General features: G+C 46.8%; 2 protein-coding genes across 2 annotated transcripts in view; one reads left to right on the top strand and one right to left on the bottom strand.

Annotated features, from left to right (window-relative positions):
• Positions 1–1,067: 1,067 nt before the first annotated feature.
• Positions 1,068–25,587, bottom strand: part of EBPL (EBP like) — a 77,185-nt gene continuing 52,665 nt past the window's right edge. The window contains exon 4 of the mRNA XM_060287840.1: positions 1,068–1,830. Within this exon, the coding sequence (XP_060143823.1) occupies positions 1,785–1,830 (46 nt within the window). The 3' untranslated portion in view covers positions 1,068–1,784. The remainder of the gene's footprint in view (positions 1,831–25,587) is intronic.
• On the top strand, positions 8,255–11,370 carry ARL11 (ARF like GTPase 11). Its single transcript, XM_030882344.3, has 2 exons — positions 8,255–8,361; positions 9,149–11,370. Exon 2 carries the CDS (start codon positions 9,167–9,169, stop codon positions 9,752–9,754), a length of 588 nt encoding a protein of 195 aa, XP_030738204.1. The 5' UTR covers positions 8,255–8,361; positions 9,149–9,166; the 3' UTR covers positions 9,755–11,370.

The following is a 25,587-nucleotide window of genomic DNA, read 5'->3' as shown; positions in this document are numbered from 1 at the left end:
GCTAACACTCTTCAGATCTTTCTTACACTGTTTCAGAAAGCAGATCACCCACTGCTGTTTCCTTTTCATGTGTTTTTTTGAAACGACAAAGATCAGCTGTCAAGATACTATTTATGTTCAGAGTGAGAGAGAGAGAGAGAGAGTAAAAAGAGACAGGCGCAAAGCTTTCCCCCGACTCTGCCATGTTCTTTACTCAGTTATAAAGAGATGGTGTTTCCAATAAAATGGAAACTCGAAACAGTGAAAAGTTCTGGAAGATGAGCTGTGCTGTAAATGTAAAACACAAGCCAGTTAAAGTGATAATACCTCAAAGTACAATTTGTAATGCAAAATAAAGACATTTAAAGAGTCTGGAATACTATATTCTATATGTAATTCTGTTACATGATGTCCTAGTCTCCATGTACATGAATAATGTTGACTTCTTCCATTCATATGGCATGCAGATGCATTTTGAAAGGTTTTTAAAAAGAAAATGTAAAAAAAAATAATGTGATAGACTGTACAGAGCACTGCTCATAGCTGCTCAGTAAAAACTGCACTGTAACTATAGAATATTAGAGCTGAACAAAATTTAGAGATGACCTAGTCCAACCTTCTTGCTTTACAGATGAGAAAACTGAGAGAAAGATTAAATAACCTACCCAAGGTAACACAGATAGAAAGTAGCAGATCTGGGGCTAGAATCCAGATCTCCTCGTTCTTCAACCTGCCTTCTTCCTTAATACATGATGGTGCCTCACTAACCCAGCCTCGCTATCCTGCCCTGTCTCTCATTTGCAAGATAGCAAGCAAGAATTACTGCAGCATTTCCACTGATTTCTTATCTTTGGACTCGATGACCAGGCTACACAAGCAACCAAGTGTGAGCACCTGGGACGTGCCTGCTGGCACACACACGCGTGTGCACACACACACACACTGTTAGCTCATGTTAAAGATATCTTGGAAGAAAGCATGTATGTAAGAAGACAACCCTCTACCATGGAATGCTGGGGAAATGCAGTCGACACTGTTGCCCACCCAACACTATTCCCACTTTCTTCTCACTAAGAATAGTGCAATTGTATTCAGCTATCAAGAGACAGAGACAGTACGCTCAGAGGTGAACCCTGCCTGGTCAAATCAAGTCATTTCATTCTCTTGGACAATGAGATATCAGATAAAATTGACTGGGAGGCTCTGGGGGAATATTTCCTTCCTGATAAAATAAATACACACACACACATGCACACAAACACATGAGAAGACTGCCACCTTTCCCTTCTTCCTGCTTTTGAATTTGGTTGTGTGAGGATGAGAAGCTTGGTGTTGCTGCACCGAGGAAAGGAAACATCACCCAGAAGTTGATGCCAACGCAGAAATGTGGAGAGAGACTGGCTCCCGGATGACACTGCTGAGCTGCTGAACCAACCTGGGACCTCCTCCCTCCTTACCTACGGTCGAGTGAGATCATAAGAAAACCTAGCTCAGCCACTTGCAGCTGAAAGCAGAGTTACTTTGCCTCTCTGAACCTCAGCTTTTTCTTAATAAAATGGTGATAACGATACCTACCTGGCACAGTGGTCAAGAGGAGGAAATGAGATCATTAAACGCCTAACATAAAGAACCCAGTAAATGGTGCCTACCAGTACCGTTACCATTCTCATCATTACATCAAAATCCTCAACAGTGGGAACGCTTCCTCTACTCCCCAATCTCTGCGGCACCTGGAAGCTTTTCCCCACAACAGTGTCTGGGGACGGTACATCCAGCTACCACCTCCTCTCTGAAGGCTGAGGAACTCAAAGCATGGGTGCTTTGAGCCTGGGAACTGGAGGGCTGGACAGTCTGTAAAAGAAAAAAAGAAAAAGAAAAATCCAACTTGTAAAATCAAGGCGTAACTCGTAGTGCAACATGATGACATATTGTCAGATCTGAGCAAGCCGTAAAGCGTTCATTTCTTCCGTCCTAGAAATACCAACTCTGGCAATTCAGCCAATGGAAATAATCCAAATGAAGAGAAAAACTTTATTCACAAAATCTTTAATTCAGCATTATTTTAGAATCATAGTATTTCTCCTTGATGTAATATAGTTATGAAGCCAACACAAAAGTTTTTAGTGGAGACTATGTAGGGGTAAGGCTGTGTAATTTTCTATATAGACTTAAATGAAATAAATCAGAATACAGACGGGTATGTACACTCTGGTTACACCCACGTGGAACAGCTATAATTAGGCCGGACTGTAACTGGCAAACCGATTATTAAGTGCAACGGAACACAAGAAATAAGGGGGCTGTGAATTGTTGAAGAAACTCTGGCCAAAAAAGGGAGGAAAGATGAGAAAATATGAGTGATAGTAGTGGGGCACACAAAGGGCATTTGTCTTCTCTCCACTAAGGCCATTAGACGGATTTCAAAATAATCCAGGCGGCTGAGCCCAGAGCTGAAGGCGCGGGCAGCAGAGATGCAGATGTGGGCCCACAGCTGTGCTCTGGGAAGGCCTCCCATCAGGAGTCCCAGGCCTAGGACACTCCACGTAGGCACTGGGGAAGATGTACCGGGAAGTCAGCCCAGCTCTTCAGACGCTGTGAGGCAGGCACAGAGCAGCCCAAACCCAGGATTTAGGGAACACAGGGAAGCAGCTTCCACAGGCCATTTGCAGAATAAATATTTCTTGTAGAATGTTTCCTATTGATTCACCCTCTGTTAGGAGAGCCTCATGTGTAGTGAAAGTACTAGAAAAGCATAGGCAGACAGAGTTCTGTGTTCTGGGAAGATCTGTGGAGGGCAATATATCAGCAATATTCCATGAAACCAATTGCCTAGGAAAAGCATGGAAAGGCACAGAGCTATCACAGATATATCTCTTTAAAAGGTATATGAAAAAATAAAATAAAAATATTTATATATTATAAATATCTTTGCAATTAGTATCTACTGTACCTTATGCCTGATTTAGATCTTCATACACAAAAATTCCCACCCACGATGAATGTGGAGTTTTAGGGTGGTTGACTTGCTCCTGCACCTGGCCCCTGTGCAATACTGAGCATATGGTGGGACACTGTTCTGCTCCAAGGGGGTCCATAGGACACTAGAAGCCAGAATTCATGAGGGTGAGACTGCACACTGCCTTGAAGGAACAGACTTCACTGATCAGACAGCAAGAAGCTGTACCCTCTGGCTGTCACCATCTATGACTTCTGATGTGGGGTCCCCCATTGTCATTCCACCTGGCTCCCCCATGACTGGTCCTCACTCATCCTTTCCTCTATCCAACTATCTCCTCCTATGGGAGGGGCCCCAAACAGCAACTCACCTTTTGTTTTACATAACACATATTTTACAATGTCCAATATTTTAAAATCAAGAAATGAAAATCAGAAATGATAGAATCTACCTGCCCACATGGTCTTGAAAGAAAATCAATATAATGCTTTAACTAAAAGATAAGGAATAAATAAAAGGAAGGTAAATGTAGTAAGAGAATCTCTGTTTCCATCATAAGTGCTCAGGCACAATCACAGCACCTAAACATAGAAATAATGTGGCCTCCTTGCCTGGTGGCGCAGTGGTTAAGAATCCTCCTGCTAGTGCAGGGGACATGGGTTCAAGCCCTGCTCCGGGAAGATCCCACATGCCGCGGAGCAACTAAGCCCGTGCGCCACAACTACTGAGCCTGAACTCTAGAGCCCGCGAGCCACAACTACTGAAGCCCGCGTGCCTAGAGCCCGTGCTCCGCAACGAGAAGCCACTGCAATGAGAAGCCTGTGCACCCCGTTCGCCACGACTAGAGAAAGCCCGCAGGCAGCAACGAAGAACCAATGCAGCCAAAAATAAATAAATTAAAAATAAAAAAAATTTTTAAAAAGAAATACTGTGGCCTTACTGGCACCTGATACAGCATTTTCCTGTGTCTCATCAGCAACTTAAATGCCGCAGGCATTGCTGCTGTCAGAGATGTGATTTTTTAAAATGGTGAACAGCTCACGCTAAAACTCCAAACAAAACAAAGCTTTCCTCAATTCACAGAGTAGTGACATTTCTGGAAAACGTCATGTACGTGAAACGATGCAGAAAATTGTCTGGGTTTACATATAAAACAAAATTAGGTTCTAGGATCAGATAATTTTTACAAATAGTGGGCCTTTAAAACGACAGAAATGTCTGGGGCATTCGAAAGCTGAATTCAAATTCAAGAAACATTCTTTCTTGTGCAGAATTATCCTGGGCACTGTAACAAGTCTAGCATCTCTGGTCCCCACGCACTGAATGCCAGCAGTGTGCACTCACCAAACTTTCCAAGTGCTGCCACTGGGAGTCACTGGTCTCAGTTTATCCCTCGACCTTGTGCTCTCTACCCACTTTCTCCAAGCCTGGGGAAAGCCTACCCATGGCCATACCTACCTGTAACCAGGTTCCCATAAACACACTGCACCTGTGGTAACCACCCCAAATTCAGATACACTGCTTAGGGCTCCACGGGAGTGCCTAATAAAGGATAGTCACAGATGGAGTTAAATGTCTGAGAGAATTTCCACTTTTAGCATGGTTGGAGTGTTGATTCCCACCACAATACCCCACTGGGGTATTTCACATGCCCCTCACATCACCCACTGGGGGTGGGGCTGCTGGCTGCAACCCCTCCCTGCCTCTCCCACTGACCCTTGACAGAGCCGATGCCTAAGAAAGTGATTAAGAGAAGGTTTACTCAAGAGATTAAATGCCTCAGAGTATGTTATCATTTGGGGAAAGAAAGAAAGGAAAACCATGAAAAACTAATGTATCATACTTGCTTACATGTGCACAGGCTGTCTCTGGGAAAATATCTAAGAAGCCGATGATGTGGGTTTCTTTTCCCAGGAAAGCACCTGCATGGCAGGAGGACAGGGGTGAGAGGGAAACTTCCTTGACACTTGACCCTTTTGTACCTTTTGAATTTTGTATGGAGAGCTTGAAAATATAAATGAATAAAACCTGATCTTCGGGGCTTCCCTGGTGGCGCAGTGGTTGGGAGTCCGCCTGCCGATGCACGGGACATGGGTTCGTGCCCCAGTCCGGGAGGATCCCACATGCCATGGAGCGGCTGGGCCCGTGAGCCATGGCCGCTGAGCCTGCGCTCCGCAACGGAAGAGGCCATAGCAGTGAGAGCCCCGCGTACCGCAAAAAAAACACACACAAAAACCCAAAAAAAACCACCTAATCTTCGAAAGATGCAGTCCTTGGAAACCACTTACTTGGGTATTGCCAAGTTGAGAAAGTGAGAGACTAGGGAAAGATGAGGCTGTAACAGACAGACAGAAAGCCAGGTTCCCCCATGCAGCCCAGGAAAAGGACGGCTGGAAGGAGGAATTTGTCAGCGTTTCTCCAGCACTTTCCAGGGGAACAAAGCTCTGATTCTAGCACTTTCTCCCTTTGAACCTAACTGTAGAGAGGAGAAAAGAAAGCCGTCACCAGGCTCTGTTCCATGATAAACAGTCCCTTAAAATCCACCAACTTTCCATTGTTTCCAAACAGCCTGTTGCGACGCAGTTTCCACGGTTGATGTACTCACCTGTGCATCCGCCATGTCTCCCCTCCTCCCACACCTTCTCCAGGTGTGCTGCATGGAAAACTGGTCCCTGATCTTGGGCCGAATAGATCCCATTGGAAATGTAAGAAATAGCATTCTGGCCTATAAATAATTTCTTTGTGAGTGCAGAGAGTATGCCTTGATCCTCCGGGCCTGAATATCTGCCCAAGAATTGGCAAAAAATAGATTTCTAAACTCGTTCTCTGAACCATGGGGCGCTATCCAGTGGCCATCATGGGAAGTCCTAAGTTCTAGGGACAGTAGAGGTGGGGGCCCAAGACCCTTGTCTCTCCTGGTATCAGTGAGCCCAGCAGAGACACCCGTCTTTATTATAGTTCTAGAAGCTGCAGTCACAGGCTTACAGAGCTGCATGTCCCTCTCCAACCACGCCTCTGTTTTTGATGGCTCCCCTTCCCTTATTTCACAGTACTAACCTGGGACTAGGTCCCTGATGTGAGTAATTAGTGATGTGCCTTAACTTATGTAATCCTCCCAATAACCCTTCAAGTTAGGTACCACAGTATTAGCATCATCTCCATTTTACAGATAAAGAAACAGAGGCACAGAGAAATTCAGGAACATGCATGAGGTGACACAGCAAACAAGTAGTGGAGACCAAGTGTGCCCCCAGATGGTCCCAAACCAAAACCCACTCTGTTACCTTCTGCTCTTCATTGCCTCCCAGGTCAGCGGCCCTTCTATCAGCAGCCGTTCTATAGCTCCCCACACGAGGGCGTCCAATGAAAAGCTTTCCTCCTTGCTGAGCCAAAGGGATGGGGTTGGAATGTACAGGGGTAATTCGGGCCACACGGCCTCCGGGTAGAACTAGAGCCCCATTCAACGTAATCGCTGTTTCCTTACTTCTCACCTTCTCCAGATTATAGGGACCTTAGCCCTCAGGAAAGGCTCCTTTATTTCCAGGGGAGACTGGTCAGTGCTCAGGGGTCCTCCCCTTGAATGCCTGTCTAGACCCTAGAGGGCGATGTTTCTCTAAGAGCCTGACTGTCAGTACCAAAGCCGGGCTTCCAGATGGCGTGCATGCTGGCCCTGGGGCCCCAGGCTTCCCTGGAATCCTCAGGGCAGGAGGCAGGGGGAGTGCCTCTCCCTTCACTGTGTCACCTGGGGGCACTTAGCACCCAAGCAGCCTGGTATGGTGCCTCTGAGCCCCTCAAGTCAATGGCTTCTTCAGTCTGCCAGACTCCCTTCTCCCCTGGGCTCAGACAAGGGGAACCAGGGCCAGAGTATCATCCCTGGCCCCTCAGCCCCCACGCACACCTTATCCTTAGCCCGCTATATCCTTATCCTCTGCCGGCCCCAATCCTCCTACAAAGTCCTGGCAGATTCCTTGCAGGATTCCCACTGATTTGTCAGGCAGGCCTGGACAGGGCTGGGTCACGGCTTCATCTAACTGCCTAGCACACGCGTGAGATGGACAAGCCCCCCTCCAGACAGTCCTTTACCGCTTTGAGACTGTGCACTTCCTTATAAAATCCAGTTTTAGCAAGAACCCTGCTAAGTCTGTTTAATGAGAATTTCCACCCTCGATATCTGACCAGGTTCCTCATTCTCCACCAACCCCCAGGTGATGTCTGATCACCCTGGCCTGTCTTTAGTGACGACTCTGTTAGGTCAGTTTAGCCAGAACCCCCCTTTCCGATGATGTCTCTTACTAATTTTCCATCCACTGACACCACAGCCCTAGGCTCCTTGGCTATAAATCAACAGGACACAGTGGCGCCCGGGTTTCTGATTTTTCCCAATCGCTTCCTCCTATTAAAATATAGCAGCCTAATGACAACCGTTACAATAAGGTGTTTGCCATTTGCAAAGCACTTTCTCCATGAGTAACACGACATGGTGAAAGAGAAAGAGACGAATTATAAATCTCAGCAAGACCATGAGCAAATAATGTACCCTGTCTGAGCCTGTTTCTTCGTTGGTAAGATGAGAGAATCACACGCCCCAACCTGGTTCTTGACATTGTAATGAAAGAATGTGCCAGAAAGGAGAACTGTCATTGGTTACAAGAGCCAAATCACTGGAGCTCCAGATGCAAATCAGAATCTGCTACAGAAACAAGGGCTTCTGACTGGCCAACTTTTTCAAAATTCTATTTTCTGAAGGCATCATTTTTACTGGGAGAAACATAATCACACTGTTCAAGAAAAAAATTTAAGCAATGAGCTTAATCACGCATAGTTCTACCCATTAACACAACTTTTTGATTTTTATGGTTTACCTTCAGTATATATATATATACCTATTTTGGTTTACCTTCAACATTTAAACCTATTTTTTAAGAATGTTTTAATCCTACTTAGGCAGTTTTTAAGCACATATAGTTCCAAGCAAATGAAAGAATCTCCAGGCACCAGAAACACACTGAGGCATGAGCTGAAGGAAGAGGTCTGATTCTCAGATTTCTCCACCGAGGGGATCCCAGGATTGTGAGAGGAACAGCAGGAGATCAGCGGACCACGGCACGGTGCTGAGCTGGGTGCCCTCCCTCCTGCATATGGAGTCTGAACGGCCAAGAACCGGGGAGTCGGCTCTGGGCCTGGCTGGGGGCATCTTTGTGGCACATCCTCAGCAGGACTGCTCTGCTCAGGGAGCCCCAGGGGTGAGGGCGGGGCTGCGGAGCCTGTGCCCCGCCCCCAAGCATCTGGGAAAAGGAAGCACAAAAAGGGAGAACCGGCCACAGTCACTGTACTCGTTTCCCATCTCGCTCTCAGGACTGAGCGCAGCTGCAGGTGCAAGACCACCACAGAGGGGGAGCTTTCGGCCGCAGCCTAATAACACTGAGGTAACTTTAATTTCACTCTTCTACCCCTGGCATGAGGAATGAACAGAGGCTATCTTATTTTCCTCCAGGGGCAGCTGAAATATACTCCCCTGGGTGTGAGATGTCCCTCCCCCTGTTCCAGCCAAGTTTTCCCTGGACTAAGGTGGGAACAGGTCTTAGTCTTAAAATTTGAGATTCTTGAAAAACCTGTGTAATGTCCTGGAGGGAATTTACCTTAGTAAGACACTGGAGGAAAGCACTTTGCTCCGAGCCGTACATGTGTCCAAGGTCAACAGTATTTATAAATAGCACTGTTTACAGGATGTGGCCTGGTCCTGTGGTGGGGGGGGCAAAGGAAGCAGAAGTTACCATGAGCCGACTGCCCTCCTCCATCAGTGCACTGACCCCAAGATAGCTTCCCCTTCGGGGTTTAGGCTTACAGGAGGAAAACAGAGGCTAGAAGCCACAGACCTGCAAGAACTGAAACATCTTTCAGTTTGTCTAACTGGAACTTCGTTGTGCCTCCCTGCTTTAACTCCCAAGGAATGTGAGCCCACATTCCGTGTCTTTTAGGGGGAGGCCCTGCCCTCTTCTCTGCAGCGGGCACCCCCCAGAGATAGGTCAGCGGATGCTGACTCACACACCCCTACTTCCCTGCCCTTTCGAAGCCCAGGCCTTTGTTTGAAATATGACACTGTAAAGATACTTTCCTACTCCGGCGTAGAAGCTCTTCTCCCATGTGCCCGCAAGGATTTGTGTTTCTTCTGAAAAGAATGGCTGATGTGTGCACCCGGCCTTTCTCCCCTAGGGTCTGGCAGTGGCCCCCATGGGGTCTGTGAACTCCCGAGGCCACAAGGCAGAAGCCCGGGTGGTGATGATAGGCCTGGACTTGGCCGGCAAGACCACGCTCCTGTACAAACTGAAGGGCGACCAGCTGGTGGAGACCCTGCCCACCGTGGGTTTCAACGTGGAGCCTCTTGAAGCCCCTGGGCACGTGTCTCTGACCCTCTGGGATGTCGGGGGGCAGAGCCAGCTCAGGGCCAGCTGGAAGGACTACCTGGAGGGCACGGACATCCTCATTTTCGTGCTGGACAGCACAGACAAAGCCCGCTTGCCCGAGGCAGCGGCTGAGCTCACCGAGGCCCTGGCTGACCCCCACCTGGCCAGCGTGCCCCTCCTGGTGCTGGCCAACAAGCAGGAGGCAGCCCACGCCCTGCCGCTGCCTGAGATCAGAGACAGGCTGGGCTTGCACAGGTTCCAGGGGCACTGCTGGGAGCTGCAGGGCTGCAGCGCCCTCACCGGAGAGGGGCTGCCCGAGGCCCTGGAGAGCCTGAGGCGCCTCCTGAAATCCCACAACCACTGTAACTCCAGGTGCGCGCAGGGGGCAGGCTGTGGGGAGAGCCAGAGGCCTTGACCGGGGCAGAGCAGCCTGTCTTCTTCGCTCATGTGGATCGGAAGACCAGCTAATCCTGGAGAATCTCAAATTCAGTTTCTCAAACAAGGAATCCCCCTGCGCTCGGACAGCATATTTTCCTCTTGGGACTTATTGTCACCGGTGTTTGTGTTGAAAATCAACTATTCTTTGAATAATGATACTCTGAGGGAAAAAGCAAACCTCAGCATACTTCATTTAGTAACTCATTACCACGTCTGAACTAAGCAATTGTAATAACAGAAAAAGTGGTTGCAGAATAATTAAGACCTAAATTCACAGAGGGAAAGAGATTTCAAAATCAAATCAGAATATCACCTGGACATGGGCATGATCTTATGAGTGATTTTCCCCAGGAGCCCCTGGGTGTGTGTCACCATCACTCTGAGGGCAAGGAGTCAGGGCCAGCAGGATCGAGTCTGCTTCTGCAGGATCTTGGGTTTAGAAGTTCAACGGGGCGCTCAGCCCTGGGCAGAGGCCAGGAGTTCAGGCCTTCCAAAATTGATCCTCTTCTTTGACCCTGATTAACCCTTCTCCAACTTTTTGTTATCCTGTACTGGTCTTTCTCTAAAACCCTTCATTGTTTTCTTTCTGTTTTCCTTCTCTTTCTCTCTCCTTCAAGCACACAGGTTTCCTTGAAGATCAGATTAATCAATGATTTCATTCATTTATTTATTCACTTTATCAAAAAATATGCCGAGTATTGAATCTGTGGCAAAAGGCAATGAGCTTTAGATATGAAGCTGGACCTCCAGATGGCAGGTGTGAATTTTGAAGATATGTATAACAGCAATGCACCTCTCACTGTTAATAGTGAAAGGGAAAGCCGAAGCGTTTTCAGGTGACGTTACCTAAGATCCATGAAGCTCCTGAAATTATTTGCAAAATGTTACGCTTTGGGCCATTTTTCTAGGGAAGAAGATCCATAACTTTTGTCAGACTTTCAAAGGTACCTGTGACTCCCTAAGATAAGAATCACTGATCTGGTCTTATACCTCATTCCACCCAGGAATGCTTTCTATACTTTTTAATGGCAAGTAACTTCCATTTGGTACCTATTCTCGTGTTAAACAGCTCTAAATTTGGATATTCCTTCCCATTCTGGGCTACCATCAGCCTCCTTAGAACTCCTGATGGTGGTTCTGCCCTCTCTGGAGTGACACAATCACTCCAACATCTGAGAGGTCCCTCTACCCAAAGTCTCCCCTTCTAACATCAAGTTAGGTGTGCCTAGTTCTTTCCACCATGTGTCAATCAATGTGTTTCAAGACTTCCTATGTTAGACACAGAAAAGGGCAAAGATGCAAAGACAAAGGAGACTCCAGCCTCATGGTCCTCTAGATGGGGAAGCAGGAGGACATGACTCCCATAAAAAAGGAGAGGTTGGGCTTCCCTGGTGGCGCAGTGGTTGAGAGTCCGCCTGCTGATGCAGGGTATGCGGGTTCATGCCCCAGTCCAGGAAGATCCCACATGCTGCGGAGCGGCTGGGCCCGTGAGCCATGGCTGCTGAGCCTGCGCGTCCGGAGCCTCTGCTCCACAACGGGAGGGGCCACAACAGTGAGAGGCCCGCGTACTGCAAAAAAATAAAAAATAAAAAAAAGGAGAGGTTGAGAGTTTACTGTTTACTGATCACGTACTGGGGCTGGTTCCGTGCTCAGTGCTCTACAGAGATTATCTCTAATTCTCCCAACTCTGCAAAGTAGGGATCATTCCCATTTTATATAATTAGACACTGAGGCTCAGAGAGGTTGTGACTTGCCTGAGGCACTGCTCTTAAGTGATATTTCTGGAATTCGAAACCAGATATTCTAGCCCTGATGATGCCTGCATTTTCCCACGACATCATGCTTCTAGAAGGTTGAAGCCAAGGTTGACCTTCAGTAGGCAGATGAGATGGGAGAGCAGCCTAGTCAGAGGGAAGAGACAGCTTGGAGGCATGAGGGAGAGTGTAGGAAGGACAAACAAACCAGAAAGGCTGAAACACGAGGTTGGGGTGAGGGGTGGGATGTATTATAACAGGAAACAAAACTGGAAAGAAAGTTTAGCTCCAAATTAAGGAAGGCTTAGACTTTCATAATCAGGAGTTTGTCTCAGAGAAGTGAAACCATCTGGCTTCCATTTAAGAGGCTAATTTAGTGGCAGTGTGGAGGTGAAATAAAGAGAAGGGGGGACGCTGGGGACGGAAAAGTGGACAGCCCAGCTAGATGCCCATCATGGTCACAGAGGAGAGGAGAGGGAGGCAAGGACATTGAGAGCCATTTTTAAGACAAAAGGCTGAGAAAGGAAGAACTTGAAGGTGCTCAAGGTTTTGAGTCTGTGTGGCAGGTGGGATTGGAATGAACTGAGAAGGTGGACACAGGAGGGGCAGGTTGGGAAGGGGCTAGAACCTCTGAACCCTGCTTTTGGAATGCTGGGTCCAAATGTGTTTATAGCTCTTTTCAGACTGTTCCGTTATCTGCAGAGTTTGAGGCACTGAGGACCCTCTGGAGGCATCTGCTGGTTTCTGCTCATGGAGACTCATTTCCTCACATGACTTGTCATTTTTTATTGTGAGCTCATCTTCAGTAGGATTTGTTTTTCCTGTGTGACTCCCGTGTGCTCTGGGTTATGACAGTTTTTACACAGAGTGGTTTCACATTAGCGTCTACCAGGATCCTGGAGGTTTCAATTGTTTTAGACCAAATATTATGTTAGTTTCTCTGTTTGGGGCTCACGGACCTCACAGGTAGTAGGAATTTGAACTCTGTGCTCATTCATGGCACAGGCCCCAGGGATTCGGTTTCTGACAGGCAACTGTTTTTCTTTGCACTCCCAAGATAGACCGTTTGCTTTGGCATGGCTGGCTGAGCTGGCGGGCAGAATTTTCCAATCCCCTTTTAAGAAAGGGGTGCCACTTCAATGCTCTTGCTTTTCTGCTGAGCTCAGATCAAAATTTTCTCTCCTCCAAGCAAGAGTGAGGCCACATCTCCTGTTCCTGTACAGGTGCTATGACTGCAGCCTGGTCCCTCGAGCCTAAATCAGGCTCCTCCAAGATCCCCCTGGACTCCAGGCTTCACTCACCTGCTTCAGCTGTGGTTTCCCTCTTCAACTGGTTTCTGCCACTTGAGGATTTCCTTTTTTTTTTTTTTTTTGCTCAAGGGCAGCCTACATTAAAACAATTATTTTTGATTATAGTTTACCCAACACTTATGACTCCACAGTGGAAAAGGGTCCATCTGCCATGCCACTAGGCATCTGCCAGGGTCCCTGGGAAAGGCTGAGCCCACAGAGGTGGCCAGAGAGGGCAGACACAGGGCCCAGAGCCAGTGCCGGGGAGGAGGTGAGGATGCTCCATGGCACACAGGCAGTGGCCTGGCTTTGCCCTCTCCAGTTCTTTCATCCTTCCTTCTCCCGTTCCAGTAATGTTGGCTCTGGAAGGAGGGTGAAATCCCATCCTCTTTCAGAAACTTCCCTGAAGACCATGGGGTAGCTGGCCTTGCCTGCCGGGAGCAAAAGTGGCAACGGGACAAAGCTGGCCCGTAGGACTGGGAATTCCACTCCCATGGCCACTGCCAACTGAAGGGGAGGGCAGTCAGGGGCCAGTAGGGTAGCCTCAGCCCTTGCCTCCCCACCCAAGACAAGCCAGAGCCCGCCAGGGACATGGTGGGGGCAGACGGAGGGGCTTCCCTCCTGCTCTTCTGCTCAGAGAGAAACATACACATATGTACGTATACAGGTACTTATATCACAGAGCTACAGCACAGGGAAGCTTAGGAAGAAACAAATCATGCCTTCTGTTTTGTTTTTTAAAAGGTGCTCTCCTTATGAGAGGGGTATTTTGCGTGTTCCAATTCACCCACACCTTTCAGGTCCATCAGCCTCCCGTTAACCCACGAGCGGGAGTGAGGAGGTGCGTGAGCAGATGTGGCTGAAAAGCACGAATCTATTTCCTCCTTATATATAAAGGAATCTGGTTTTCTTCTCCGCAAACACTGTATAGAGTGAGATTTGTTCCATGTTGGAGAGCTGATTACCCCTTTGAATATGGGTTGAGTTCCTCCCTTTCTGACTCATTGATTCTGAAGATGTTTCTCCTTCCCCTCTTGGATAGAAGCAATCCTTTGGTGAAAGTAAGAACTGCAGGAGTTGGGGTTTAGTTTGGTCCTGCTGAGTTTTGGGTTTCAGCTGTCCATCCTCACAGATTTCCACACTCATCTCCTCCCACTGGGGCTGGGGGAAGCTGTGTTCTTTAAAGTGGGCTAGGCCCCCATCCTCAGCACGTGGTGAGCTGGGACCTTGCCTTCCTTCTCGTTCTCCAGGTTTTTTTTTTTAACAAATTAATTATTTTTGGCTGCATTGGGTCTTCATTGCTGCGTGCGGGCTTTCTCTAGTTGCGGCGAGCGGGGGACTGCTCTTCATTGCAGAGCGTGGGCTTCTCATTGCAGTGACTTCTCTTGTCGCGGAGCACGGGCTCTAGGCATGCACGGGCTTCAGTAGTTGTGGCACATGGGCGCAGTAGCTGTGGCTCCCAGGCTCTAGAGCACAGGCTCAGTAGTTGTGGCGCACGGGCTTAGTTCCTCCGCGGCATGTGGGATCTTCTCGGACCAGGGATCAAACCCATGTCCCCAGCACTGGCAGGCGGATTCTTAACCACTGCACCACCAGGGAAGTGTCCGTCCTCCAGGCAGGTTTTAGAATGCACGACACCTCAAGTGTCCTGGCTGCAACCTCAGGTGGTACGGTGAGGTCACCTCACAAAAGACTCGTACTTTCCCCAGAACCCACCTGATGCAACTCAACACCAGCGGGGTACTGCTCCCTTCCAGAAGCCCCAGCCCCGAAGATGGAAAGAGGCAAGGCAGTCAAGCAATGAGATTGTCCAGGCTGTGCCTCTTGCCGCAGAGCCTGGGTCAAGGTGGGAGAGTCCCTGAGTGAGTGGGAGGTGGGGATCCCATTCTTGCCATTTTTTGGGATTGAAAGGGCAAATACAGATGAAAAATAAGAGGCTTAGCTTTCCCTGTTGAAAATAAGGGAAGATGCTTCTCCTTCCTCCCTCTTTTTAGAGCATTCACTTGAGAAAACTGGTAACTCTAATTTCTTTTCTCTGTCTCTTTGAAAGGTATGTAAAGTTTTTAAAAAGCTAACTCAGACTCCTGCCAGCTTTAGGAGTGTCTTTCTCAAGGACCAGGGAGCCATCCCTTTGAAATGCCATCATCAAGGGAGATAGGGCCCCTCTCCCATCTCTGTGGGAGGGTGGGAGCCTTGCTCCTTGTTGCAAAACTACCTCCTGTCATAAAGATAGGAGAAGCTGGTTTTTCTTTAGGTTAAAGCCAATTAGGTAACACAGATGGTGACCCCAATTACCAGGCAAATCCAGGATGAACTTGGTGTGAGGACTGGTTGTTATTGTGTAGGTAAGGGCCTGTGTCTGCCTGCCTGTACAAAAGGCTGAGATTCCTGTCTGTCTCTGCAGTCTCTTAGCTGATTGCCTGTGCTGCACATCGCATTCTGGTTTGATGCTTATTCAATAACAAAACTGTTTTCTTTCTCTCCTACCTTTGTGGAGAAGGTTTGCTGGGTTGGCAGGTTTGTTTTTAATTCTCTTTTCCTAACAGATCCCATTGGCCTGGCTCTGTGAGCTCCTGATCGCACCCATGATTAGTAACAAGACATGGGTGAAGAGTAATCACCCCGAATGCCTCCTAGAAGGTTTTGGAGGGCACTTAATTAGGAATGATACCTGTGGCACTCCTCTCCCACAGGATTATGGAAACCTGTGATCAGAATCCTGTGATTGCCTCTGAACTCACCGAGAGAAGCATTTCTCGGTGCACTGAAGTGTTACCCCTGTATTCCCTTCCCACACGTCTCGTAAAAGCAGTGGCTCAGGAAAAACAAAATAATTTTAGAAAGGAAAAAAGGAGTCTTTTATTTTTACCTCATTGTCTTGATTTCCACTCCTCTGATATATTCACCCCCAAGGAAATTTGGCTATGGAAAAGTATTTAAAATTTTTCCATGAGAAATGGTATTGTTCTGCCTCAGATTTCAAGCTAAAAACCTAATAATGAATCCTTCTCCCTCACCCTGGTCCCCTCCAGCAACCTGGGACCCATGGGCATTTTTGCAGCTTACTTCAAGCATGAAATTACAAACCTAAACTAATTAATTCTCATCAAAGCACTTCCAATTCTTCCAAAAAAAGGAGGCAACATTATTAAAAATTATCTCTGGATTATGAACATGACACCATATCATTTTGCAATGTTTGTTCTACCTTTTTTCATATTCCACAAACTTCAATTTCATATGGCACTAAGCGTTGGCTTAGCCTGGAGGAGAAATATAAAGGATTCAGAGAAACATATATAAGGATTTTCAGGGTTATGAAAATTCTTCCATGAGAGAATTGCTACCAAGATGGAGACGCAACCCCATCCTCTGCTCAAGTTGGTGCCGTCTAAACGCGCTTGGCCTGTGCCCACAGGCTTCGAGTCTGGCCTTGAAGTCAGTCAGAACGGACTAGAACAGGAACTCTATAACTCACCAACTGGGCAAATTATTTAACCCAACTACGCCCCAGCCACCTCATCTACAGAATGGGAGCGATAATAGGGGGCACCTCGCAAAGTTCTTATGAGAATTCAGCGAGATAATGTGTTCATCAAGGCAGCTTGTATCTCTTGAGCACCTACTATGTGCAAAACACTGAGCAATGTGCAAGGGCTACAAGGATGGAGGAGATACAGGCACTGTCCCTGCCCTCGACATACAGTCTAGCTTTCAATAAGGGACAGCGGTTAATATTGTCACACTGAAGCACGCTACAAATGCAAATGAAGCCAAGTTCTGGGGGCCCAGGCTCTTCTTGCAGATCCCTCTCCCACCCTCAGAATTCTCCAGACTCAGACTTGTTCTGGGGTGAAGAGGGGGCCAAGGCTGGTGGAAGGGTACAGGGGTTAGGGGTGCAGAGCCCTAGACTGCTCTTCTGATGTCTGAACTCTGGACACTTAGCCTCTACCCTCTTCCCTACCACTTCTATTTAACATCCCCATTCTAGAGCTTCTCCCCTGGCCTTCCCACGCCAGAGCACGTTTAATTCGAGTAGCCAAAGCCCAGAATTAGTATCTCTTCCACGCACTTTAAATGCACCCTCCCGTTGCAAAGCCTGGTGGACTGAATAGACAGACGAATGATTTGAGAAGATGGGGGGTTGAATCCCACCCTCAATTCTATTCCTCTCTGAAATTCAACAGTTACAGATTCATCCCTTGGACTTCGGTTTTTCAAAGAAAATATCCCTAGAAGAAAGGTAGCAGGGATAGTTATTGGCATTGTAATGTGAATGAATTGTCAGGGTCTTTTCAGAAGAGGTTGTGTAAAGGAAGCAAAGCTAAATGTTGAGAACGGCTGAAAGAGGTATAGGAGGTGGGGGAACTTCCCCAGAGGTCCAGTTGTTAAGACTCTGCGCTCCCAATGCAGGGGGCATGGGTTCCATCCCTGATGAGGGAAAGGAGATCCCACATGCCTTGTGATGCAGCTAAAAGAAAAAAAAGTGTGGTCGCGGAGCCGGGGGCTGCCAAAAAGGAATGAACCAGACTTCACAGATTGCCTGAGGCTGGGATGAACGTGCCCGCCCCCCTCACTGTACACACAGCAAGGACCTACTGTATGCAGAAAGAAGGTCCAGAAGGGAGGGTCTAGGTGTGTGGACCACCATCTTCTCAGGCACTTGGAAAAGGTGGCCTCGAGCCAGGGAATGCAGAACTAGGGGGCTGGGCCAGGAGCACCCCTTTAGGCTGAGAGTGGGCAGAGAATCATCTGGCCTCTTCTTCCTCCCACCCTGTCATCTCAGTCCAGTGTCTCTATCAGCAGTTGCCTTCCCAGGGCACGGAATAGAGCAGGCAGGTCTGCAGAATGGATCTGGGGTCGGGAGGGGAATGGAAAATGGAAATAAGCGGCCCAAGCTCTTTATTACCGTTCAGTAGAAAGCGCTAAAGTCCAAGGGACGACCAGCCAGAAGGCGGCTTCAGATCTAACTGGAGAAGCCACTCTCCCTCAAACGTATCCTACACTTCAAGTGGGGCTTCTGAGTTTAAAAGGGCAACGTCATGACCCAGGCAGAAGAGGATCACAAAACTCCGTGGGCCTAATCCTACCTGGGGAGGAATTCTTTCTTTTAAACCAGCATTCCAAACTCTTCAAGCAAGTCATTCGCAAAGGTGCCCCCTTCTACCACTGTGAAGACAGGATCAAGTTCTCTAGGTCGATCGGGTGACCCCTAGGAATCAGGAGCTCTGGGTGGGGGGGCGAGAAGCCTGCTGGCTGTTTGGTGCTGACACAGCCATGGGCCACAGCTTCTTACACAAGCTTCAGGGTGGCTCCACCACAAACCCTTCCTTCCCCTCTGCCAGTGATGGTGACTCAGGAGATTCCGGAAAGGAGCTCATGGAACACTCAACCAGCAGGTTTATCCTGAGGTGCTTCTCAGCATTTTCTAGATAGAACATTAGGAGCTGGTTCCAATCTAAGAAGCCTGGCGTTCACTCCCCTGGCTCTGCCTGCAACACTCTGTGAGTTCAGGCTAGAATATGATGAATGTACGGAAGGGGGGCTTTAGGAGAGACAAAGAAAGAAAGCAAGCTGTTGAGACTTGTGGTTTGATGTTGTGAAATGCACACATACATGTAACTCTGCTAACTCCCCAAACCTGACTGGAGGGACAGTAAAGGGATTTTTTAAAAAAAGGCCAAACCCCACAAGGAAAAAGAAAGCCGAAGTGCATATAGCAGGCTTGAGATAGCACTAAAATTACAGAAGATACAAAGAGACCTCACAGATCAGAGAAAGTAGAAACCTAAGTTGGTGGGGGCTGGGAGGTAGGGGTGTGTGTGTGTGTGTGTGTGTGTGTGTGTGTGTGTGTGTGTGTGTGTGTGTGTGTGTGTGTGTGTGTGTGTGTGTGTTTAGTCAAAGGACTTAACTCTGTATCGGGCACTGGTCTAAATGTTGAAGGTGTGTTAGCTTACGTAATCCCCCAACAATGTGAAAGTTTGTAACCTGATTTTGCAGGTGAGGCATAGAGAAGTTAAATAACTTGTCCCAGGTCACACGGCAGAATGTGAACCTCTGCAGGGGTGTGGCCCACAAACCATGCTCTACACAGCCTCACCGTGATTAGCAAGCCCTTCTGACCCAAACCCCAGGGGATCTCAGGACTTGGGATATCAAGCAGCAACAAAGTGGGGCAGGAAACAGAACTGGTGGAAAGTCTGTATGAAGAGACATACTCTCAGGCTCCTTCCCCTATTTTACTCAGCCCAGGCGACTGCCCCTCTGCTCCCTGGTAGGATACCTTCAGTTTATTCTCTGGAGGCATTGCCCAGCTGGGGATGGGGTGAGACATCCATGAAAAAGTTCCGTCAAAGTCTGTGAACTGACTGGAGAGGCTGCCTGGACCCCTTCTCCATTCAGCTCGCAGGGGCTGGCCGTGAGGTTTACACACTGAGGCAGGCACTGGGAGCCCCTCTCCGGGAACTGACTGGCTGGAGAGAAGACACACAACACTGACATGTGAAGGTCTCTGGATGAAACAGTTGCCTCACCAGTTGAGGAGCCCTTCCTGCCCATGTACCAGGACTCACACAAACTTCTAGCAGCTTTTTGGTATCTCCCTCCTTCCTCCACCTACATTTTTATCACGGAAAAATGTAAACATATAGAAGAATTTTAAAAATACTATAATGAACACCCATATACCCACCTCTTAAGTTCTACAATTGTTGATATTTTAACATATATGCTTTATCTTTAGATATAGGTGTACGTACAGTATTTTCTGAACCATTTGAAAATGACTGCAGACATTATGATATTTCACCTCTACATATTTCAGTATCTCTATTCAAAGAATAAGGATCTTATATAACCCAAATGCATCACACCTAAGAAAATTTAAAATAGCTTCCAGGGCTTCCCTGGTGACGCCTGCCGATGCAGGGGACACGGGTGCCCCACTCAGGGAAGATCCCACATGCCGCAGAGCGGCTGGGCCCGTGAGCCATGGCCACTGAGCCTGTGCGTCCGGGGCCTGTGCTCCACAACGGGAGAGGCCACAACAGTGAGAGGCCCACGTACCGCAAAAAAAAAAAAAAAAAAAAAAAGCTTCCAAATATATTCTAATATTAAATCCATTTAAAATTCAAAATCCATTCAATCCATTCAAATTTCCCCCACTGTCCCTAGAATCTCATTGCATTTGGTTATTACGTCTCTTTATTCTCCTTCCTAGAACAGTCCTCTTTCCTTTTGTTTGCCCCACAATGTTGACTTTTTGAAGGGACCAGGCCATTAACTGAAGAAGTGTCTCACAGCTGATTTGTCTGATTGGGTCTTCTGTCTTTGAACTTGTCCCCACATCTCTTGTAAATCCTGTCAAGTGGAAGTTAGATCTAAAGGCGCGATTAGATTCAGATCAGATGTTTTTGGTAAGACACATAGGTGACATTCTCTACTTCATGCTGCATCTCATCAGGAGACAACTTCTGCTTATCTCACTAGTGGGGAAGCAAAGCTCCACCTCTTGGTAAAGGCAGTGGCTGCTGGATCACTCCAACGTGAAGGGACCTTAGGTAATACCTGACACAGTGTGAATATCCTGCTCAACGCCTTGCAGGAACAGACAATAAAGGATGACAGGACAACTGAGAAAAAGTCTCCAACATAAGAGAGAGAGACAAAAACAAGCAGGAAAAAAACAACTCAGAGGAAAGAGTGATCACTGCAGGAAGCAAAAGAAAACTTCCCCCAAATGGCAAATCTCCTTAGAAATAAGGGAAAATATCACAGCCATGAAGCTAGATGGCTATAAAAAATATTTAGAAAGCAAGAAAGAGCTCTTGGAAATCTCCACTGAAAAATCCAGTACAAAGTTGGAAGATAAAGTAGAAACAAAAGTCTCCTAAAAAGTAGAATAAAAAGATTAAGGATGAAAAATTGGAAATTAAAACATAAGAAAACTAGAGGATTAGTCCAAAAGTTTTGCATCAGAATAATGGGTATCCCACAAAAAAAAAAAAAAAAGAGAAGGGAAAAGAAGAGGGGGTGAATTATCAGATAAATAAATAAAATATGAACATTTCCCCAAAACACATGAGTTTCCAGCTTGAAAGGGTCTATGGAGTGCCCAATACAAATGCATGTTATAAAGATAAACAAAAAAGCACAATATTGTAAAATTTCAGAACATCCTAAAAAAGAAAAATGGGTCACTATGAAAGGTCAAGAATCAGGCTACTATTAAACTTCTTAATAGTAATACTGAAATCCAAAGGATAACAGAGCAAAGCCTTCAAATTCAGAGGCAATTTGAACAATAAAACTGTACGATAACCTCTAGAATAAAATAAATATCTAGGAGTCCATTTTGATACAAGTAAATAAATGAATGACTAAGTACCTGGAGGAGAAGGGACAGCTCTATCTTACAAAAGAATTTCATTAATAAATGTAAAAGAAATGAGAGAAATAGAAAATTATCATTAAGAACATTACAGTAATAATTGTAGGCAAGATTCACCAATGGATGCTAAAATCTGTAGGTGAAAGTTTGAGGATAAACAAGATATTTGCATAGTCTTAAATTATGTCTACCAATATATTTACTCCTTATAAAAGGAAAAATGGTAACTTGACAGTGAGAAGCCTGGCCTCAACTACTTAGCCAAGTGATCAAGATGAATACCCTGAGTAGTACACAGCACCATCATGTACCCCTGATAGGATGCACTCAGATGGACACATCACCTCTGTGGTATTCTTGCCCCAAATCCATAACCTCAATTTAATCATGAGAAAATATCAGACAAATACAAACTGAGGGACATTCTACAAAATAATTGACCAGTATTCTTCGAAATTGTTAAAGACAGACTGAGGATGTGTTCTAGATGTAGGAGATGAAGAAGATTCAGCAGCTAAATATAATGTGAGATCCTGGATTGGATCTTGGAAAAGTAAAACGACACTACTGGAAAAACTGGTGAGATCCAAAGTCTGTCACTTTGTTAACAGTAGTGTGGCAACGTTAATTACTTACTTGGTTTTTTTTTTTTTTTTGATGTTGTACCCTGAGAAGCACATCAGAGTTAACTTCTTTTCTTTCCTTTTTTTTAGTTAATTTCTTAATTTTGATCACTGTACTATAGCTATGTAAGATGTTACCATTAGGGGAAGCTGGGTAAAGGCACTAGATAGAGCTCTGTAATGTTTTCGGAACTTTTCTGTAAGCCTAAAATTATTTCAAAATGAAAAGTTAGGGCTTCCCTGGTGGCGCAGTGGTTGAGAGTCCGCCTGCCGATGCAGGGGACACGGGTTCGTGCCCTGGTCTGGGAGGATCCCACATGCCGCGGAGCGACTGGGCCCGTGAGCCATGGCCGCTGAGCCTGCACGTCCGGAGACTGTGCTCCACAACGGGAGAGGCCACAACAGTGAGGGGCCTGCGTACCGCAAAACAAAATAAAAAAGAAAAGCTAAAACATTCCGAGGGAAAATTATTTCCAACACAGAATTTTACACCCAATCTAGCTATCAATCATGAAGATAGAATAATGACATTTTCAGACAAACAAGAACACATGCTTCTTTTATCAGAAGGCTATTTGTAGTCATGCTCCCTCAAGAGAATAAACCAAAATGGACACCTGGGATGCAGGCAATGTGGAATTCGCCACCAGAGGGAAGCAAAGGAGTTTTCAGAACAACATTCCCAGAAGGATGTCTCAAACGAACCAAAAAACCCAATAGTTTATCTTATCTGTTTGATTGTATCAGTGAAATTTTCAGTTTTGACAGTCTAGGGTTGTATTTTTTATTTATTATTTATTTTTGGCTGCGTTGGGTCTTCATTGCTGCGTGCGGGCTTTCTCTAGTTGTGGTGAGTGGGGGCTACTCTTCGTTGCGGTGCACTGGTTTCTCATTGCAGTGGCTTCTCTTGTTGCGGAGCACGGGCTTTAGGCGCGCCGGCTTCAGTAGTTGTGGCACATGGGCTCAGTAGTTGTGGCTCGCGGGCTTAGTTCCTCCACAGCATGTGGGATCTTCCCGGACTAGGGCTCGAACCTGTGTCCCCTGCACTGGCAGGAGGATTCTTAACCACTGTGCCACCAGGGAAGTCCCTCTAGGGTTGTATTATTGATAAGTATGTAGAAAACCAAGCAAACAGACAAAAAAAAAAAAAAAGAAAAAAGCTCCTAGGGAAACGAAAGTTGCACTTTTTGTAATCACAGTATACTAAATGGCTCAGTTGTGAAAATTTTTTACATAAGTCATAATAATGTAAATACTAAAATATTCATTTAACCAAAATATCTATATTGGGAAGATGCGGGGAAGGGAAATATATGTGTGTGGGTAGAGCATGGGGGAGAATGTAAGAGAGTTAAATTCTCATTTTCCAAGGTAGGAAGAGAAAAAGATTATGTCTAAGGTTGAAAAATCAAGAAACAGCGACACAAATTTGGAAAAAAAAATGTAGGGAAAAGATAAGAAGGCACAGCTAAAACAGTTGTTTCTGGGGAGAAGCAGTCAGGGCTTAGTAGGGATGAGCAGAAGACTGTTGTTTTCCATTATAAGCCTCTGTTTTTATTTCACTTCTTAAACTAGATACCTGGTTATTTTTATAAAAATAAAAACTAGGGACTTACCTGGTGGCGCAGTGGCTAAGAATCTGCCTGCCAGTGCAGGGACACAGGTTTGATCCCTGGCCCAGGAGGATCCCACATGCCGCAGAGCAACTAAGCCCGTGCGCCACAACTACTGAGCCTGCGCTCTAAAGCCCACGAGCCACAACTACTGAAGCTCGCGCGCCTAGGGCCTGTGCTCTGCAACCAGAGAAGCCACCGCAATGAGAAGCCCACGCACCACAACGAGAGTAGCCCCCGCTTGCCACAACTAGAGAAAGCCTGTGCGCAGCAACGAAGACCCAACGCAGCCAAAAACAAATAAATTTTAAAAAATAAAATAAATAAAAACTACATTTTAAATAATAAATAAATAAGGCATGAGCAACCAGGACATCACGGGTAACCTTGCTTACCCAATGGTTAATTTAAGCGTATAAACCCAACTAACTGTAAGCTCGAGTCAGGGTCTCAACCTTGCCTATTTGGTATTCCTTCCTGCTCTGATTTTGGGTAAAGCTGGTCTTCCCCTGGCTGGCCCCAGTTCTGACCTCCTCAGTGCTTTCCTTGGCATCTGTATGTCAGAGCATAACGGTTCGCACCCTTAGCCATGGAAGGGCACTTTGGTGGCCGCACCACTCTCTGCACTTCCGTTGCCTACTCTCTCCTCATTTGGGCTCCTGGGCTACCCACCCCCACCAGAACCTGAGTTGGACTGATCAGGATGGTCACCTGGTTCTCTGGTCACAGGGAGCCTGTGGGCTGTTTAACCTTCAGAAGTTTCCCCCAACTGCTAGGCTCCCTGTAGCATCTTTGTTGCAACAGAACTCTGCTAGCAGCAATTGGCAGAAGAAACCCTTCATCTCGTCCCTGTGTGCCACAGGTGAGCATGGTGGTATTATTGGCCCCAATTCTTCACTCCTTTCTCCATCCACACACTTGCTATGGCTTCATCATGGATGGAATGTCCTTCTTTGTCGATACTGGGGTTGGTCATATGACTTTCTTTGCCAATGGGATGTCAGTAGACGGACACAAGCAGGGGTTTGAAAAGTGCTTGCACACTGGGGTTTACCCTCTTCTGCCTCTGCCATCAGAAGAACAAGCTTCAGCTAACCTGCTGTCTAAGGAGGATAGGATGAGAGGCATGTAGCGCAAAACCACCGAGTGGTCCAGAGACCTGAAGTGAGTAGCAGAGCCACTGAGCCACTGCAGCCTTAGCAGAGTCGACCAGCTGAGCCCAGCCTGGATCAGTCAAATCCCGGATGACCCACAGAGCTCTGGAGACAGACGCTTCTTGCTGCATGTGCCACTGAGAAGATTTCTGTGGTTTCTTTCCCCCTCAGTGCTGGGTGACTAACACAGGCACTAAATGTTGGAAACCCCCTATCTACAGTTTTATACCAAGATTTCACAGGTTTCTAAAATAATGCTCAGGGGTGGTATCCCAAGGTCAAATCATAAAAAGAGCTTGAGTCTTTAATCATTTACGAGTTAAGGAAAAGAACTTTTAACCTCAGACAGGTGTGGTGGATGACAGAGATGTCCTACTTACTTAGCATATGCTTTGACACTTTTTACTGAAGACAGTCTAACATAAATGTGGCCACGCCGGGGGGATATGCACCCCTAGATGTTGAGGGTGAGTGTGCGGTGACAACGGCTACTTCTCAGTTATAAGTTGTGTGAAATTGCATATTAGACTTCTTAGATTCCTTAGTTTCCCAATTTCACATGCTCCCAGGAGGAGTCCCTGCCCACAGAACTCTCTCCCATCTTGGGGGTGTTTAGCTGATTCTAACTTAATGGGAATGTACTGATCAATGCTATGCTGAGAGCAGGTTTCAGTAAAGAATGAGGAGCAGGCAATGGGTTCTAAAAGCCAGAGATCCCAGAATGGATTCAAAGCAGTGACTCCTGTAGGACGTTGACCAAAGCAGAGAGGAGGAAAACATCATAACGCACAGGGGAAAATGCACCTTAGCTGGGCAGGACCCCCTGGGATTTAATCTCACCCAGTCCTGTAACAAACCACCCTCGTCCTGACTGCAGTGTCTCCTCTGCTTGGAATGGGGCTGCCAGCTGGGAGAGACTCAACCGAAACTTGGGGGTCTGGGGATGTGAAGAGGAGGGAAACCAGGGATGAAGGACAGGTAGATTCAA

This window comes from Globicephala melas, chromosome 18, assembly GCF_963455315.2.
Source record: "Globicephala melas chromosome 18, mGloMel1.2, whole genome shotgun sequence".
NCBI lineage: Eukaryota > Metazoa > Chordata > Mammalia > Artiodactyla > Delphinidae > Globicephala > Globicephala melas.
The sequence above is the reverse complement of the archived record's forward strand: the minus strand, read 5'-3'. Positions and strand labels throughout refer to the sequence as shown.

Excerpts from the sequence above, each read along its gene's own strand:
- ARL11 (XM_030882344.3), top strand. The coding sequence starts at position 9,167 with ATGGGGTCTGTGAACTCCCGAGGCCACAAGGCAGAAGCCCGGGTGGTG.